Source organism: Anser anser (genome assembly GCF_964211835.1).
Source record: "Anser anser genome assembly, chromosome: 14".
Taxonomy (NCBI): domain Eukaryota; kingdom Metazoa; phylum Chordata; class Aves; order Anseriformes; family Anatidae; genus Anser; species Anser anser.
The window spans coordinates 15,461,441-15,479,123 of record NC_139735.1 but is presented as its reverse complement, the minus strand read 5'-3'; the positions used below and the strand labels follow the sequence as shown (position 1 = coordinate 15,479,123).

The window sequence follows — 17,683 nt, the reverse complement described above, 5'->3', positions numbered from 1 at the left end:
TAGGTCCGGAAATGATACAGTGACCTTATAAATATATTCACGCATAAAAAGGAAGAGGATGAGAAATTATTTAAGCAAAAGGATAATAGCAAGGTCAAATGATAGATAATGGTCATGATCAAATGTAAGTCTATAAAGGGAATACTGTTCTCGAATAGCCTTCAAATGCTGATAGGTTATCAGCATTAGAGAACCTGAACTACTTCGTGATGAAGTTTGACAAAGTTATTGAGGGGATAGGAAGAGTTTAAGACTGCATTTTGAGGCCCTGTGGCTTGATTTGCTGGTGTTTGAAAAAGAGTTTAAAACAAGACTTGATTTTGTTTGATCATGTATTTGTCTTTGCTTCCTGGGCCCCAGTGTCCTGCCACAGGTAATACTGCACTTTCCCTGCCTCAACACTAAAACTGTTCTCTTCAGGAACAGGAGAAAGATGGGATTCACCTTCATCACGAGCATGACAGACTGACACAGCTACACTGGGGACATAAGGCTGAATGTGACACTGCTCCTAAAAATGACATCTGAGCAGTCCAGCGGTACCCATCCGTGGGTATATTGCTCAGCACATGATGCATTTCCATTGTATAGCAAAATACTATTATCACACTGGTAATAAATCAAGCCACTGGTTTTGGACATTAACATTCACATTTATTTTTAGAGCAATAGTGCAAAAGCCAAATGAATGAGTAACTATACCCAAATCTGCTATCTTTAAACAAGTATCTAAAAACTACACGTACTGCTCTGAGGAAAGAGAATTCCAGATCAAAGGTCATCATACTTACAAGATGGACACACAATTGTAAATGGTAGTTACAATTGTAAATTGTAAATGGCAGTAAAACTAAATTTACTGTAAACATAAAGCCAATTTTCAGCTTGGCTCTTCAAAGCAATTTTAAGTGCCTGAATAAATGTTTTTTTAACCCTTAGATTTGCAGGATGGTCCCCCAAGTAAATAATACCATATGTAGCATCTTGCATATGAAACAATCCAAGAAGTAGATTCTTAAAGTACAAGACCATTTAACTGCTAATGCTACAGCAAATTTAAATCTGTAATAAGAAACTTAATAGAAACAAGACACCAAATTCAGGTAAATAGTAATGAGTATATCAGCAAAACCCCTAGAATATTTCATTTCAGGAGCAGCTAACAAATGCACAGTATTGAAATGTTTCCTTAGATTAGGTCTCAATGTTAGTTTGTGGTACAAAATTATAAGAGCAGATAAAAATTCTGTCAGAGTTCCACAAAAAGGTTCTATGAACAGATTCAAAGCACTTTTTTTTTCCCCCCCGGAAGTCTTTAAAAGTCAAACAATACTGAAAGTCCTGCATAGACTGCACTGTAAAAGCCCTTATTGAATCTTCTGATGGTCACAAAAAGCATGAAATAACAGCGAGAAAAAAGATGTCACTTGGCTATTATGACTCATGGGTCACTCTTTGGGAATGAGGTCAAAGCTAGACAAAATGCTTAAGCTCGTTTCCAAAAGCAATAAAATAAACTGTACAATGAGGATGTCCCACACGGCAAAGGTGACCGTTCGCGCACACAGAGAGAAAAGGCCTCCTCTTCCCACTTTGCTTATCCAGTTTCCTGTGACCGCCACGACTAAGGGCCATTGGCAGCCCGTCTCTGCATGAGCTGAGGCAGGCCGCACGGAGAGAAACCACTCCGTTCCCTCCGGGGCAATCACCTCTGGCCAGCACTTACAAAATCTGCACCATTAGGAAGCATTCCTCCCCCCTTTTTAGTTTCCAGGGAGCACCAATCTTCCACGCCGGCAGTGCCTCTGTGTCCCATGTTGAAAGGAGCAGACCCGCTGCTAATTATGCAGATACACCAATGCACAGTCTTTTAAATAGGAACAGATGGAGGGGAGTTCCCCTCTCCACACACTTTTCCTTTGGCATTTTCTGCATGTTCTCATTAAGATACTAAGCTTGAGGAGTGCTATTTTATTAGTTGCTCATTGTTGGTTTTCTCCTCAACAATCTGCTATGAAGTTATTAAGAGAAAACCGGAGCAAGACAAGTTACTGAGTTCTGTGGTCTGGGCCAGAGAGTAACAGCTATATTTTAAGACTTTTTGACCTCACCTAAACAAATAAATCTGCTTCCTCATTACAGCTTCCAGTCTGCGTTAAGCAGCAGGAACCTAACATATTTTCCTCTTTTTTATACCTCAGCTGCAGTTCCACCGTACGAATCAGAAACTCTAGATCTTCAACTGAGATTTCAATCAATCCAGGATTTTCTTAAATTCAGTATCAGAAATCACCATACACTTGGCTCTGGTAATTATTTCTCTCTTGCACCAGCTTCAGACTGTAATTCGTAATGAACTTGAACTGATTTAATTCAGAATTAAGAATCTTGATTTTCGTCAGGTTATTTTAGATTCTCTGAATGGGAACTAAGGTTCAAGAACCAGATAAAATGATTTACAGTGAAAAAGAGAATGGTGTACGGATTCAACTTCCTTCTCTTCAATGTTTGCTTCATTAATAAAGAAAACTATATTAGAAAAATACTTGAAATAATATATTTTAAACATAATTTTTGCTAAATTCCATACTGCAAGATATATAGGGCAAATCACTTCCCCATTAATTTCAATATTTTAGAACCTGATGATAACCTGGTGATTTCTATACCAGAAAAGCATGAATTCATTAATTGTTGGAAATAAACATTTCTGGTCTGTTCTAAGAAATCTTATCCAGTCTTCATTGTAAATGCTGCCCACTGTAAAACACCTCAAGGTACTGGCAGAAGTAAAACAAATCTGTACCAACATGCTCTTTCAGGGCCAACACCAACACCAACATACTGCCTCAAACACCAACAAACTGCCTCAGAACTGGCAGTAACAGTATGGTGGGAAAATCAGCTTCTTCCCAACAGCCACCGAATCAACCCACAATCTTCCTGCTTATCTACCAGATAATCCCTCCTGCAAGCAACCAGTTGAGTACTGACTCCATTCAAATGAGCTATTCTGGACGCATCTAGCCGAGGAGAGCAGTGGTTGAAACATGCTACCCATCTACAGGGTGAGTTATAATGCTTTTTGAATACACCTGCTTTATTCTTGGATATGCAGTTCAGGTGCATATTTATTTTCTCTTGCATATACTCAAGAAAACCAAAGTGATTGAACACTGTAAGAAAATATAGATGGGTCAATCAGTTGGTCCTGCACAGAACACTGAAAAGATCAAGGTGCTGCTGATGTTGTAATTTCATGAACCCACCACTTCAGTTTGCAAAGCTTTACGGATGCACAAATGCAAGTGAGAAACACTTCATCACTTGACATAACTGATCAATATGTAGATTAATTTCAACGTCAATAAGTAAAGAGCAGGTGAAAGAAAAATCAGGGAGCCATAATTTGCTTGGCTCCTTGATTGTGCCAAACTCATGAGAGAGGAAAGTGAAATAAAATGACTATCCTAAGGGGGCTGGGAGAGAGGAAGTAGAATAGGACAAATAGACAGAGAGGCCAGTTCAGCAGTGAAACATCTGAACATGGTAAGGAAGCATGGTTTTCATCTGAGCAAAAAACTGGAAGGCTCTAAGAGGTTATAAGAATAAGCCAGCATGCTCAGATGCTTCTCTGCTAATTAAGGGAATATAAAAGCAAACAGTTCTCAGGCATCACAATGCAGTAAGTATTCTGACTGGCATCAAGTCTTTGCCTAGCATACCCTTTTTCTTGCAACGGCAATGATGCAATTGCAATGTTAGGGCAGTGAAAGAGAACAGAAATATACCATGCTATCTGCAGCTCATCAGCTGGGGCATTCATCATATGGTGCCACATGCATCATAAATTGCCATTTGTAGGAGACTGGCTCACCAACACTTCCCAGAGTTCAATAACCACCTGCATGGGGGGAAGCGTATATGTGGAGATTTCTTTGGGAGCAGATGGCTTTAAGGCAAAGGCCCAGGAAGGCTGCTCAGTCTGGGGTGGCTCTGGAGGACAGAGACTGCTATGAGGAGGGGCAGCTTGCTGAAAAAGCCAGCCAGCGGCTTTGGCAGTGCCAGAAGCACCCAGTGCTCTCCCCAGTGGTGAGGGGCCACCCAGTCCCAACCCTGCTCAGTTCTGTTAATGACCTTTTCCCTGCCTCCTATGCAACACAAATCCAATTAGCCATATTTGCAAACCTTTCTCCAGGCAACTGCACACTATTTAATCCTACACATTTACCTACAGTTCTGAGCCAAATGCTCATGAGCATGACCAAGAGAATAGCTTTTCCACTGCTCACAATTTGCCTACAAGTGCCATTTGAATTAACATTTCTATAATTTATGTGCAGAAGCTGAAGAATATTATTTGAAAAAAAAATAAAAGAAAAGATAAGACTTTGAATTCACACAGTGTATTGGCACATAACTCTGATTTCAGCAATGTTCTCCTAAGAGACCTTGTACCTAGTGCTTATAAATATCTCCATACAGAACCAGTAGCATTGTGTCCAGAAGGAATCAAAAAACTTGGTTTCCAGTTGTAGCACAACTCTATCAGTGTTTCACATTTTCTTTTCCAACTTAAATTATTCTTTGGTATGTAGCATTCAAACTTTTTTTTTTTTTTGAAGCAACATTTGTTGTAAAGTTATATAAAAAAAGTATTTTTACATAGTGTTCAAAGAACAATCACAAATCAGTTTTTAAAGGATATATATATATCTTTATATATAAAGGATTTTTTATATATAAAGGATTTTAAAGGATATATATATATATTTCCTTCCCTACATTATTTCATTCTCCTTTTTCTTCTTTGAAGTTTGCAACAGTACAAGCTTTGAACTGGAATGCTCTGATGAACCCCATTTTACAATGGAGGAAAAATTGAGATTTTTCTTTTCCTGTGATGATATTTCTACTGTCATAAAAAATACAGGCACTTGAAATGCTGAGCCTGTACTAAAACAGAGTAGTTCACTACACTGTATTTCAGCACTTCGTAAGTATGATGCAAAGAAGCTTTCACTGCCAGCTTGAGGCTAGTTATGGTGATTCATATAATCTTAAATTGTATAAAAATCCTTTGCAAAGGGACAAGTTCAGCTCACCATTCACCTCCTGTCCTAGTCTGACTTCATAGTCGAACACGAACAAATTAAGCTGTAAAATCAGGAATAAGACCCATAATAAGGAGCAGGAAAGATTTATATCCTCTTTAAACTGGTTATCCATGTAGGATTTTGTGCAAGTAGCAGTTACTAAGCTGAGTTCCCTGCTAAATCCTACACTGAAATGAGCTCTTCAAATGCATTTTTTTTTCAGTATATGTAATTTCCCAGATGAAGGCTAAGGGATACAGCTGATGAACTGTCTCACTGGAAGCTTCTTTCCTTTAATTTTTATTAATTTACGTTTTAATAAAAAAGCAGGGAAATTTTGAGAGTTCTTTTTTACATTCCTGGTTGAACAGGCAACTGTTAAACAACCTCTTCTCTTTTGGAAGTCATAGTCTGCATAGAAAAGTCCATTTATATCAGTTCTGTCCATGTTAAATTTCTCATTCAGCAGTTATTATCTCCTCCTGATTTAAATCACTTTTTTTTCTTTCATATCACTATATCATAAATCCAAATAACTGAACGCATGCCCCATCTGAAACTTCATTTCATAAGACAGACATGCTGTGGTTACCTCTTTGGTAAAATGAGATTCTACTAATAGCTCAATTCATTTATCCATTTATTTTTATCCTTCCTCTACCCAGATTGCTAACTTTCTAAACTTTTCTTTTAGTTCAGCTCTCAATGTGTTTTTTTTTGTTTGTTTGTTTGGTTTTGGATTTTAATATATTTTTCAGATATTCTGGGCATCTTCAAATGTCCACAAATACACAGAAGTTGCTCAGCACTCTTGAAAATCATGCCACAAAAATCACTGGTGCACAACTTAATTTTCCACATGCCCATAACACTTCCTGCAAATGTCCAGGGCTGGACATTAATTTAGCATCTATGATATAATTAAGCTTGAGATCAAACACTTCTCAAAGTGCCACCAATTCTCTCTTTCTTTGTCACATATAAGTGAAACTATTCACAAAAGACAGCCAACCTATGCATCAAGAGGATACTGCTTCAGGGAGCAGACACTTAGATGGTGACAGACAAGTAAACAAAAACAAGCATACAAGAGCAAAACAAATTAAGAAACCTGTCACATAGTTCTTGTATTTATTAACTTTTGAAAGAGTTACATGTTTACAGATATACCTGAAAAATTGGTATGTCAAGTCAGTCAGTATATATTTTTGTAGGTTCTTTAATGTCAGGTATAGTATATTTAAGTACAAAAAAACTTCCCTACAAACTAAATTTTTTTGTCTTTAACTCAAGTATCTAAGATGAGCCGAGGGGTTTTCAGGCTTATTATGCCAAGGCTTACAACTTGCTAAGTTGCTTTTATTTATTTTGATTGACTAATCTATAGGGAATTAATTTAAAATATACATTAGGAGGTACCTATCCTCTACAGACACTTACACAGGCTTGGCACCAATACAGCTGCTGAGTGTTCATGTGGTAAACCTCCATGCTCATCTTCTGTTTGATCCAGGTCAGTGTTTGCAGTTGTAATTTTTAGTGACAGAAGTGACCATAACTGTATCTCTTTCTTCCCTATTTCATACTGCTTTTGTGCATTAGGCTTATCTCTTAAGCCCACAAAGTGCTTGGCTAGCCTGACTGCTGTCACCACCAGTAGCTCTGGATAGCATACAAATGGTGTATGCTTCTGTGCATCTTGTAATGTCTGTATCTCACTCGCAGGCTATGGGCCTGCAAATTTTACCCATTTGCCTGCAAAACTGTCTCTAAGCTTGTGTCCAATATCTTCCCTTCTTTTTCACAGCATATATACTGCCATGCCTTTCCTCTGCCAGATCTCTTCCTTTCAGCCAAATTTCAATATTTCTTTTTCCAATTTTATATTTTCTTTTCCTTATTTAAGAAAATGCATTTCTATCACAAAAGCCAAGTGCAGATCCGGAGACTCGATGAATAGGCCCAACATATAGTCACATGGTTTGTGAGTTGGCCATGTATCCTCAAGCCTCGTTTACCTACAAGGAAACTTGTAGAACAGTGAAATGCTTTGGTTGCTGAAGAACCCTCCTTCAGCCCCTAGTATAAAATCTGCCCCTGCTGCTCCATAATGCAATCATATATCAACAGACTCAGATTAGAATTTTCTATTTCCTTTCCTTTTTTATTCAGCTGTAGAGCTCTTCCCTTGAGAAATACCAAATTATCTCCACTTAACTGATTTCCTATGTTGATATTATTGCCAATACAAAAGTAAAAAATAATTTGAGAAATGAATTATTAACTGGAATCCAATAATTCACATAAAGCTAAAAAATAACAACTTGATCTATTATCATACAGTTTAGCTATGATAAAAACAAAACAGCATTACTACAGAATGGCATTCAAATGCAACATAATAATTTTCCATTCACTGTTTTTATGCGAATATGAATATAAAAGCATCAGCTGATAGATAAATGAATAATTGGTATCATTACCAGAGCAGACAAATTCCTTTTTCTGAACCTCCGCCACAAGAAAACCCCGCAGGTTGACAGGCGCCAAGCAGAACGTGAACTGCCCGATGGTGCGCCGCTGCCGCAGCCAGTCGGACAGCCAAGCCAGGTGGCAATCACAGTGCAGGAAGTTGGAATGGAGCCGCCTGCAACAGAGGGAAGCACCCCAACGTTACCAACAGTGCTTTAACAGAAGGCACAAAACACAGGAAACAAGTAGAAATCCGTCTGCTCTTCTCTATAGTGTAAGAAAGATCATTGCAGGTTACTGGTTCCAGCTGAGTCAGGTGTCCAATGTCTACTTTGCCATATAATATACAAGAAAATGCCCACATAAAAATTGGAACTATTTTTTTTATAATCATATAATCGTGACCATTCTGGAGAAAAGAACAAACTGAATTTAGTAAGCTTACAAGTAATCACTTTGCCTGTGATTTCATATCAGAAATAACTGCATGAATGAGATAGCTGTGGGTGAATTAAAAGGATGACTTGAAAGAACAAGAAGGCCAGGCTGAAAAACAGGATGATAGGTAATTCTTCTGTCTTCCCCTCCTTTTAAAATAAGAAATAATAATTAATCAAAAACAAACCAAAAAGTCCCCAGAGGCTATTGTGACATTGCATGATCTTGTGTTGCCTGTAGAAATTCACCGATGCCCCTTTTAGTGTGGCAGTTTAAGTCAGGTATTCAGCTTCCAGACAGGAACTTTCAACTCCTGATGAGGAAGGGGCCCATGACAGGGTCACGGCACATGGACGTGCATGGCCCTGCGGTTCCCTTCCCAGCCTCACACCTGGCACTGGAGACTTCCAGAAGCCTTGTCACATTTGAAAAAAAAAAATTAAAAAAATCTGCCAAATCATGAATGAATCTGGTATTTTTAGTAGCTACCAAACTTTAGGTCAAAACAAAAGCCCAGGACATTAATTATGTCATTGCTTGTAATGAGTCATGCATTTGTACTGTTATAGCAAAGCTGAAATGATAAAACAGATTGAAAATCCTGTCAGAAATGGTTAGACAAAGCATTATTCACTCATATTACAGGCATTATATTAAAAACAATACACAATTGGTGTGCACAGGATTGAGCCTTGTCCATCTACCAAAGAAATTTGCTATTTGTGATATCTTCATATGGCAAGGCCTCAGCACAGGTCGCCATGCCGTCCGGGCTGACAGGCCCCAGATTTGTGTGGCTGGGGTGGCAGCTGCCGCAGAAGGCCGCAAATCTAGAACTGAGCTTATTCTGTGGAGATGGAAAGCTCTAGACTCCTGGGAGCACTGTGAAATGTAATTGTTTTAGAAGGATGGCTAATTTTTTTTTTTTTTAGAGATTCTAAAGCTATTTAATTGACACTGCAGTAAGTTAGATTTCTAGTGAAATGCTTTGTTATTATGACTCATTAAGCTGCCTGGAACACTTTGTGTCAAATGAAAGCAAATAAATACGTTTACAAAGAAAGGACAACAAGTATCATCTAGCCAGAGATCATCTAGGCAGTGATGTTGTTCTAACTTGCTCTTAAGCAATTCATTTAAATCCTCAAATTATTATCCCATCCCATCCCAGCAGTCAACAATGACATTCAGTCATCTTCCTTCCGGAACTGAAACCGTGCTCATCCCGTGCCGCTCCCTGCATCCCAGGCATGGATATAGGCAGGCAGCAGTAATAAAATTGCAATTTTGCAAAAGGGGAATTTTTCCAGTTCTGTGAGGCTTCCCCCCTTCATTAAATTAATATAACTAGATTCTGTTTTTTTTCCCATTTTAGTAGTGTGAACTGTTACCTCTTCGCCAGCTCATCTGCCTCAGCAGACCCCTACCTTTTCATTCGTTCAATTTTTTTTTGTGCTGGTATTCTAGTCTGCTTTAGAGAGGAGACCATTTAGCCTGTCCAGCTTAACAAGGCAGCTTAATAGAATTTGTTTCTGATAATTATATTAATGAATACAGCCACAAAAAGACTTTTCACAGTACTTTGAAAGCATGATATGCCAACTCTCTATGAGCATGAAAAGCACTGAAGTGATTCACTATATTTTCAGTTTACCCTTAAATAAAAAAAAAATAATAAAAAAATATATTATGCAATTACTGATCTCAGCAGTCACTCACAAGTGCAGAGACAACAGGACACTTACCATTAAGCAAATAAGTATGAGGGACATGTTTTAACATAAATAAAGCTGTTTCAAGAAAGGAAAGCAGATCAATGAAAACTAATTCCTGTCACTTCCAATCAAGGTTAAAAGATCAATGAAACTCAGCACCAGAAAAGACAGTTAAATAAAGAAGGTTACCACAGAAGGGCTGATTCTTTTAAAGAATTCTTAAAGTGCTTCAAATCTTACTAGCACTTCCACCCGCTAGAGGTCATGTTCAAGTTGAATGTGCTTTTTATTTTTCCTTCTCTGTTCTTCTTAAACAAGCAGATTGTTTTGAGAGCCATGACGAAAAAGCTATTTATCCACAGAGCCAACACAGCAGAGGCAGCTGCAGCACAGGCAGCCCCAAATGTCTCGCTAATGGATCTCGATAGTGTGTAAAGAGGGAAAACACTGTCCACACAGTGCTGATCCTCAGCTAGATGGGAAAAGGAGCTCAACCCTGCTTGAGTAACATTCAGACTAGGGATTCCCTACAAGACCTTCTAAAAGCATGTCTAAACGTGAAGCTTTCTGAGAAGGTAGACAAACTGATGATCATTTTTAATGAAAACTGTGGAGTCACCAAACTGTAATGAACGTTACTGATTATCCGTTTGACCTGAATTTGCATCAACAACCAATAAATTAAATAGTAGATGTTATTCAGCCACTGTGCCTCAGAGAGCTTTCTCCGTTCATGAAAACTTTTCACTGAGGTTGGTTATTAATGCAAGTGTAACAGGTTAACGTGAAATAAAGCCCAGAGAGGAAACAGAATTCTCTAGAATACTAGAGAAAGTGTTACAGTATCACCCGAAAAATATCTTCATATAGGTATTTTACATGGGTAAACAAAAGCTCATCAGTTTTATGTCTGCTCAGATCTATGCTAGCTCTTCCGGTATTACTATCCATTTCAACAAAACGTGGTTAAATCTAAACATTATTAGCATAACTCTGAACAGAAGATATTCAGAAAGTACTAATATGTAGCTATCCAAACTTGCTTTATTAATAATTATAATTAATAAATTATTATTTGTGAGAAATGATAAGATGATTCAGGGAGAGAGAAAGAATTTTAAATATGAAGAAGCTGAAGAAATTAGGAAATACTATTTGACTCCATTGTTTATCTTATATTAATTGCTATTTTGATGACTTTTCTGCCTCTGTTGAAACAGATGGAAGAAAGTACGGAAAGGAGGGAAATAATAAAACATTTTACTGCATTTCCACCTGCCTATGTAGGTTTTTTAATCCTTATATTGCACTGCTAAAGACGGTACTACATGTTATTTGGTAATCTTTGAAGACTGAAACATGCCACTTAATATTGATGAAACTACCTTTACAGAACATAAGGTGAATGAGTACAAATGCAAGTTTGTAAAGGTGCCCTTTTAGCCACAGACCCTAAATTAAATTTTCAGAAAATCCTTTTAGAGTCAGTCAGCATTCATGTCCTATAAAATGTGGCTCTCAGAATTCGATATAAAAGCTTCCCTTTATAAATCCTATTTATGACTTCCTTCCTTTTTATTTTTTATTTTTATTTTTTTAAATTTTCTTCCCTTAATTACAGCAGAGGGGGATTAGTCAGTGTAAGCCTCTAGGGAGCTATATACAAAGCCATCTCCGAAATTAAACTAAAAGAAAAATGGCAGAATGCATTGAGCTCTGGTAACAGACAAGACTGATTGATCTGAAGAGGCCAAGCAAATTTTCTGGACTACTGTGGCTGAATGAGAAAAAGCAAAACTCCAGGAACTGTAACCCTACCTTTAGCTCCTTTATCCATTCTCTTTTAAAAGAAAAACATCTAGTTTTCATTTAATTTGTTACATTGAGATTTATGAATGTCACCATTTAATCAAGAAAGTAAATATAAATCAGTGGTTATCTTACATAGACTGACACGAGTAAGGGGCATTTTCTTCAGTTCAGCTAATTTACCTAATATGATTTTACATGTATATATGCAGTATCCCTGCCTCATTTTATATTTTGGCATGAAAAAAAATAAAGCAGGCTGGTTACTATTTCCCTTTCTTTGCTTGTAAGAGTAAATATATCTTGGTTGGTTTCAGATTTTGGAAGACAAAACAGAGACTTTCTTTACACATGACTTGTTCTGAAGCTGTATATATCCTAAAGGAAATGATGGGAATATTTTATATAAAGAAAATCCTTTTGGTAGGCTATGGCTAAACTCCAAAGATGCACAGTCTAATTTCATGGTCTTTGTATTTTGTTCTATGAAAGCCAATCAGAGCTTTTCCAATGGAATGATGTCCAGCTGTAGAAAAATTGATTTGATATAAGAGAAGTTTTTATTAAAAACAAAAAAAAAGTATCAGAAACAGTGAGATTTTGTTTCAGAATGCACCTGAAAAGAAACTTTTTTCAAGTTCTTTCAAAAATTTTCTTGTTTCAGAAATTACTATTTAAATTTGAAAAGAAGAAATAGGATTTAAACACAGGATATTAACACAATTAAGCAATTTGATCCATCTGATCAGTTTTCACAGTTTTGATGATGTTCCAGCTTGGAACACATTTTTACACTACAGATTTTCCCTTGGGAAAAGAAAAAAAAAAATCCAGTTTCACTTCCCGGTGAATTCAAAATACTGATAAAAAACAAATCTTACTTAACCCTGAGTAGATTGGCGAACTTGCCGTCAAGGCCCTGAGGGCATTAAGAGGCCCACAAGGCCCTGCCTGGCCACACTGGGGATCCTCTCATGCCCTCCCCAGCCATGCCACAGCCTAGGGCCCCATTTTGGCCAGCCTGGGGCTGCACCAGGACCCTTGCCTCAGCCCACCCTGCCCAGCCATGGGCCTGGTTTGAGCTTGTGCCCAGCCACAGGGTGATGGCCTGGCCTGGCCTAGCCTCAGCCCGGCCCTGTCCCTGAGGTGGTTGAGGCTGCCCCACTGAGGCGTCCCCTTGGGATGGCCCAGCCTGCCCGGCCTACCCCAGCTCTCACAGGGTCAGGTTTGTTCAGCGAACTTGCTCCTCAAAAGTACACTGAATTGCTCCAATCTAGAAAGGACTGAAATAAGATTATCACAAGATGACAAAAATTCAAAGAGTTGGCATACCCCCATTATTACGATATTCAAAGATAATACTCACAGAGTCCTGATCTTTGGCATATGATTGAAACTGGTAACAGGAATGCGGGTGATGTTGTTATTGTTGAGAGTACTGTTAGAAAAAAAAAAAGAGAGAGAAAAGAATAACAGCAATCAATTATTTACATTTCTTCACCAACACCATTTACAGAAACAAGCTGCTTCAACTCTTATAATAAATCTGCCAGGCTGCCAGCAGTAACACATGCTGACCAGTATCTAAGACAATTTGTGACATGTCAGGAAAGATATTTTCAGGGCAAATAACAAATAGCTGCATAAAAACAGAGGAGAGTTACTGTTTACCATGTCCAACTACCAAGGAGCGCGAGAAATGAATTTTTACCCACTATGAAAAAAGATCCAGACTTATTGGTTAAGCTGCCACTTTGCTTGAAAACGTGGTGCAACTTGAGTGGAGAAACATCAGACTTGTATACTACAAAATGAAAGCTTTGGACTCAAAGTACTCTCTGACTCCAGATGAGAGCTATTGACTCCCACAGGCTTGTTAACACAGCCAGCTCAAACAGACTTTTTGAAAACACACAGACGGATGGATTCTATTTCTTTGGTTTCCTTATGAAAAAAATGTCTGGGTAGTGGGATGGACCATAATAAAGTATGTCATGACCCAGGCATGTAAGGATTTCTGCTACTCTATCAAAGCAGAACTTAAGGAGAAAGAGCTTAAAAAAAAGTGATCTCAGCTGCTGGCAGGGATAGCCCCCCCTCCTCTTAATGCTTCTTATGAAAAATGAACTGACTAGATTATCATCAGCTGTGTGTGCTGCTCCCATTTATGTAGCTCCTAATTATATCAATGACTCTCTAGCAAATTAGGAGCTATAAAGTTGATCAAGATGGCACAGGAAATGGAAAGCACTCCAACAGGGCGTAATTGCCATGCTCAGAGTGCTCCAAATCTGTAAATACAGTAGCCCAATTTGTCATGAGAACTGATCGGGCTGATGGTGGACTCCCTCCCTGTCCTGGCACGGCACTCCTGCTGCTGACTGCAGCTGCCTATTTAAAATATGTGGCGCCCATAGCACCGCTGCACTGAGCAAACCCTGCTTTACAGAAGAGGCACAGCACTCTACAGGACCACATTGGTAGAAGACAGTCTTTCCGTGTCTGTGTATGAGGTGAAGAAAGTATCTGCTGAAGGCACATTACCCTTCCCTGAACTCTTTAGTTTCGATGTTACACATTTTCAAAGGACATTTAGTCGAAAACACTTGAAATGTTTTACAGAAGGTAACTAGCCTTTCTGGTCATCTACGAATCTCAAAACATTTTACAGTTCTGCCTAAAAATCACTTGGCAAAACCATCATCTACAACAGTAGCGGATTAAAGTTAAATTAGATTATATCATACTACCTTTGCTACTACCTGATTACTTTAATGATGCAAGACCAAAGTCTTCTGTCAACAGTCAGCCAAAACAACCATGTATAACAGAATTTTAAAAAGTGAACAAAACCTCTTATAAGGGCACGTTTCTGTACACATCAACACACCCACAGCTCAGTAGGTATATTTATTTGCTATTTGTATCACATGCATGCATGTCTGGAAGTTCAAATGGGACTCACAAATCGATTTTCTAATTGCACCAGTATTTTTTTCTGCAAACATACCAATGTAATTCACCCCCTGCCTCAGTTACCTGCTACATAAATAGGAGCTATGCACCTGGTCAGAAGATTTTAGGTACACTGATAAACAGCAGCTGTGTGTAAAGTCATCTCACAAAAATTAAATCACATACATATAGCTGATGTCTGAATAGGTCACACAGAGCACTACAGGATTCAATGGAAGCCAAAGGAATTCAAAGGAGACTTTCTATTAATTTCAGAAGGGTGCAGGTTGGATTCAGGCAGAACAGGATACGGCAGCAAGCTTCCCTCTGCGCTGAGGGTAGAGAACATATCCCTGTCCTCCAGTGCACTTCTTCATCTGTATGTGGAAAGGTCAGCCTTTACTGTGTTTTGATGAATTAAAAATATTTTTATATTTCTTAAAATATTTCTGTTTAATAGACAAAATGTTATTCTAATCACACAGTATTTCTACTTGCAAAATATGAGATGATGGCAGCTTAGCTTTTGCTCCCAGCAAACAAAAGCTTCCTGTAATTCATTAACAAATAAATAACCCTCCTTCTAAGAATCCTATGTCCAAGCTGAATTAATATATTACTTAAACAAAAATTTCAGGGATAACTCTAACAGGTAACTATGACACAGGTGACTTAGTAATATATTATTTCATTGATATTTAAATGTTAACCATAATGAAGGCAATAAAACATCTATGATAACAGCAATTATTTCAGGACAAAGAAGGCCAAATGCTGCAAAGGGCACTAATTGGCAGTGAGCTGCCTGCATACAGCCCGGTTGTAGCTGAAGCAATTTAACCCTGATGCTCTGTGTGCAACATGCACAGCTCCAGTGCAGGGAGAACTCTTTAGTTTTTGAATAGTGACATTTCAGGTAGAGGACCGCCTTAGAAGCACTTTGCAAAGCTTTCTGTTACGCACATGAAGCGATCCCAGCAATGATTTTTAAGGGTATGAGTCCTGACGGGGGAAGGCACAAAACACAATAGCATTTTTAACATGTGAAAGTAAGAATAAATTCTGCTCCAGTCACTCCCTGGCAGCTGCAATGCCCTGTTCTCCTTTCTATCCCTCTACGATTCAAATCCATTGAAAAAGATGTACAAACATCAGGAAGCTGTGAGAAACAGAAAACTTGCAGAATCTCCGGACTCCTTCAATGTCGTATGGGAGAAACTTGTCTGCTGCTGAGTTCTCCCCAGCCTTATGCCTTCCAACTCTTCCAGAGCCCTGGCCCTTGAAAAAGCACTACATTTAGAAGTCCTCTCCCTGTAAACTATTCACATCCAAAATGTTGAATCAGGAAATCGAGGTTATAGATAATATTATTTATGCCAGCAAACTTCCCACCTTGGGCCATGATCCTTGTAAGATCTTGCAAGCTAAGCAGAAGCAGACTGCAGCAGTCCTAAGGATCCTCAAAGGACTACTTGGAAGAAGCATAACGTGGGATCAGCAACCTTTGAGGTGGTACATCCTCCACCAGTATGAACTGTCACGGTCCTACTGACTTCAATTTACAACCCCAGAGGAACTGCTCTACTTCTCTGCCAGTAGCCCAAACTGGCTAGAAGCACGCATGGTGCCTCATTCTTCCATTTGAAGAAAAATGCTGATTTATAGCCCCGACTTATCAGATTTTTGTAAAGGAAAAAATGTTCACTCTGCAATCCTGCCATAACTTGGAAACAATTATTTGCCTCCTTCCTCAAAGTTATTGTGCAAATTTAACTGCATACAGTTGCATTTGTTCTCTTCTGCCTTGCTCCAAATTCACCACTGCAGTTCACTGAGAGAGTTGTTAATTCTACACTAAATGTAATTAAATTAAAATCATTAACCTGCAGAAATCACTCTCGTGTATGGTTTATTATTATTATTATTTTTTGCTTTTAAATAATATTTATGCATTAGTTTTTACTCCTTCACACTCTTGAACAGAAATACAGGTGTTCAGGTCTACATTAGAGAAAAAAATGTAATCCTAATACTAGAAGAAATCACACAGTTTTTATGGAAGATACTTTGGGGAAAAAAAAAGGAATGGATCTAAATTTTGAATCCCACTAATTATACGAGTACTATATTTAAAAAGTTCAGGAAGTGTAAGCATCCCTTCATGTTCCTTGGAGTAATTCAAAGAAGCTGTCAGATCAATAGTTAAACACTCTCAATTCTTTAAATTACAGAGTACATGGAGATTTTGTTTCTCTTACTTGGAATTAAATTAGTGATATAATTAAGAGCATATAATGAATATCAGAATGACTTCTGACTTATTCATCTGGAATAATAATACTTTCATTACAATACATCTACCCGCTCTGTTCCAGTTAAACACTAGAAAAGGATCTTCTGGCAATGATGTCAGAAAAAAGTTAAACAACATAACAGAATTATCTGAAATATTAACTATTTGATTTCTTCAATTAGTACTTCGGTAAGTACAATGTAAGTTAGCAACTGTCTTAACGTTTTCCAGTCACATTTCATGTGGGAAAACACGTAGGAGGGTTGTTTGTTTTTGTTAAGTACATAACACTGACGACAGTAAAAATACCTACTACATCCCAAACTAAAATAAATAAATAAATAAATTTTATCACTGGCAAAAGGTAAAACCACTATATGAATATCCATTTTCCTAAGTAGAAGACATATTTGTAATGGACATACTTCATGGGCTGTACATCAGTACAATACCTACAGTGATGATTCTTGTTTACAGTCTGAATGGATTCAGGTTAAAAGAGATGGGGAAAACCTGTCGTTTTAGGGCACAGCTAAAGACATCCTATATTTTTTGACTGTAACAGGGACTGAATTTATTTCACATTCCATTTCTGCAGCTGATTAGCACAAACAGCTAATTAAATTGAGAAATTATATGGTAGATTAAATTTCTGATTAACACTTTCGTCCAAGCCTTAATAGGCATCTTCCACCATTACCAGAGGTCTGCTGTGCTGGCCATGCAGGTTTTTGATATGCACCAGGCTTTTTTTGTGTCACATTTTGCAGCATTTGCAAAATTTTCAGCCACAAATATTGAGACCCACACACATTCATACCCATCAGAGAAAGAAAATCTGAATGTACACAAAAAAATAAGCATACAAACAAGTTTAACATTGTGCTATATACCGTCAACTACTG

General features: G+C 38.0%; 1 protein-coding gene across 12 annotated transcripts in view; it reads right to left on the bottom strand.

Annotated features, from left to right (window-relative positions):
- The window catches only part of SLIT3 (slit guidance ligand 3), a 512,478-nt gene that overhangs the window by 193,452 nt on the left and 301,343 nt on the right, over positions 1–17,683 (bottom strand). For all 12 annotated transcript variants that reach the window (XM_083798318.1, XM_083798310.1, XM_083798313.1 and 9 more), the window contains 2 exons: positions 12,897–12,968; positions 7,580–7,743 (listed from right to left, as the gene is read on the bottom strand). In XM_083798318.1, the coding sequence (XP_083654444.1) occupies positions 7,580–7,743; positions 12,897–12,968 (236 nt within the window). The remainder of the gene's footprint in view (positions 1–7,579; positions 7,744–12,896; positions 12,969–17,683) is intronic.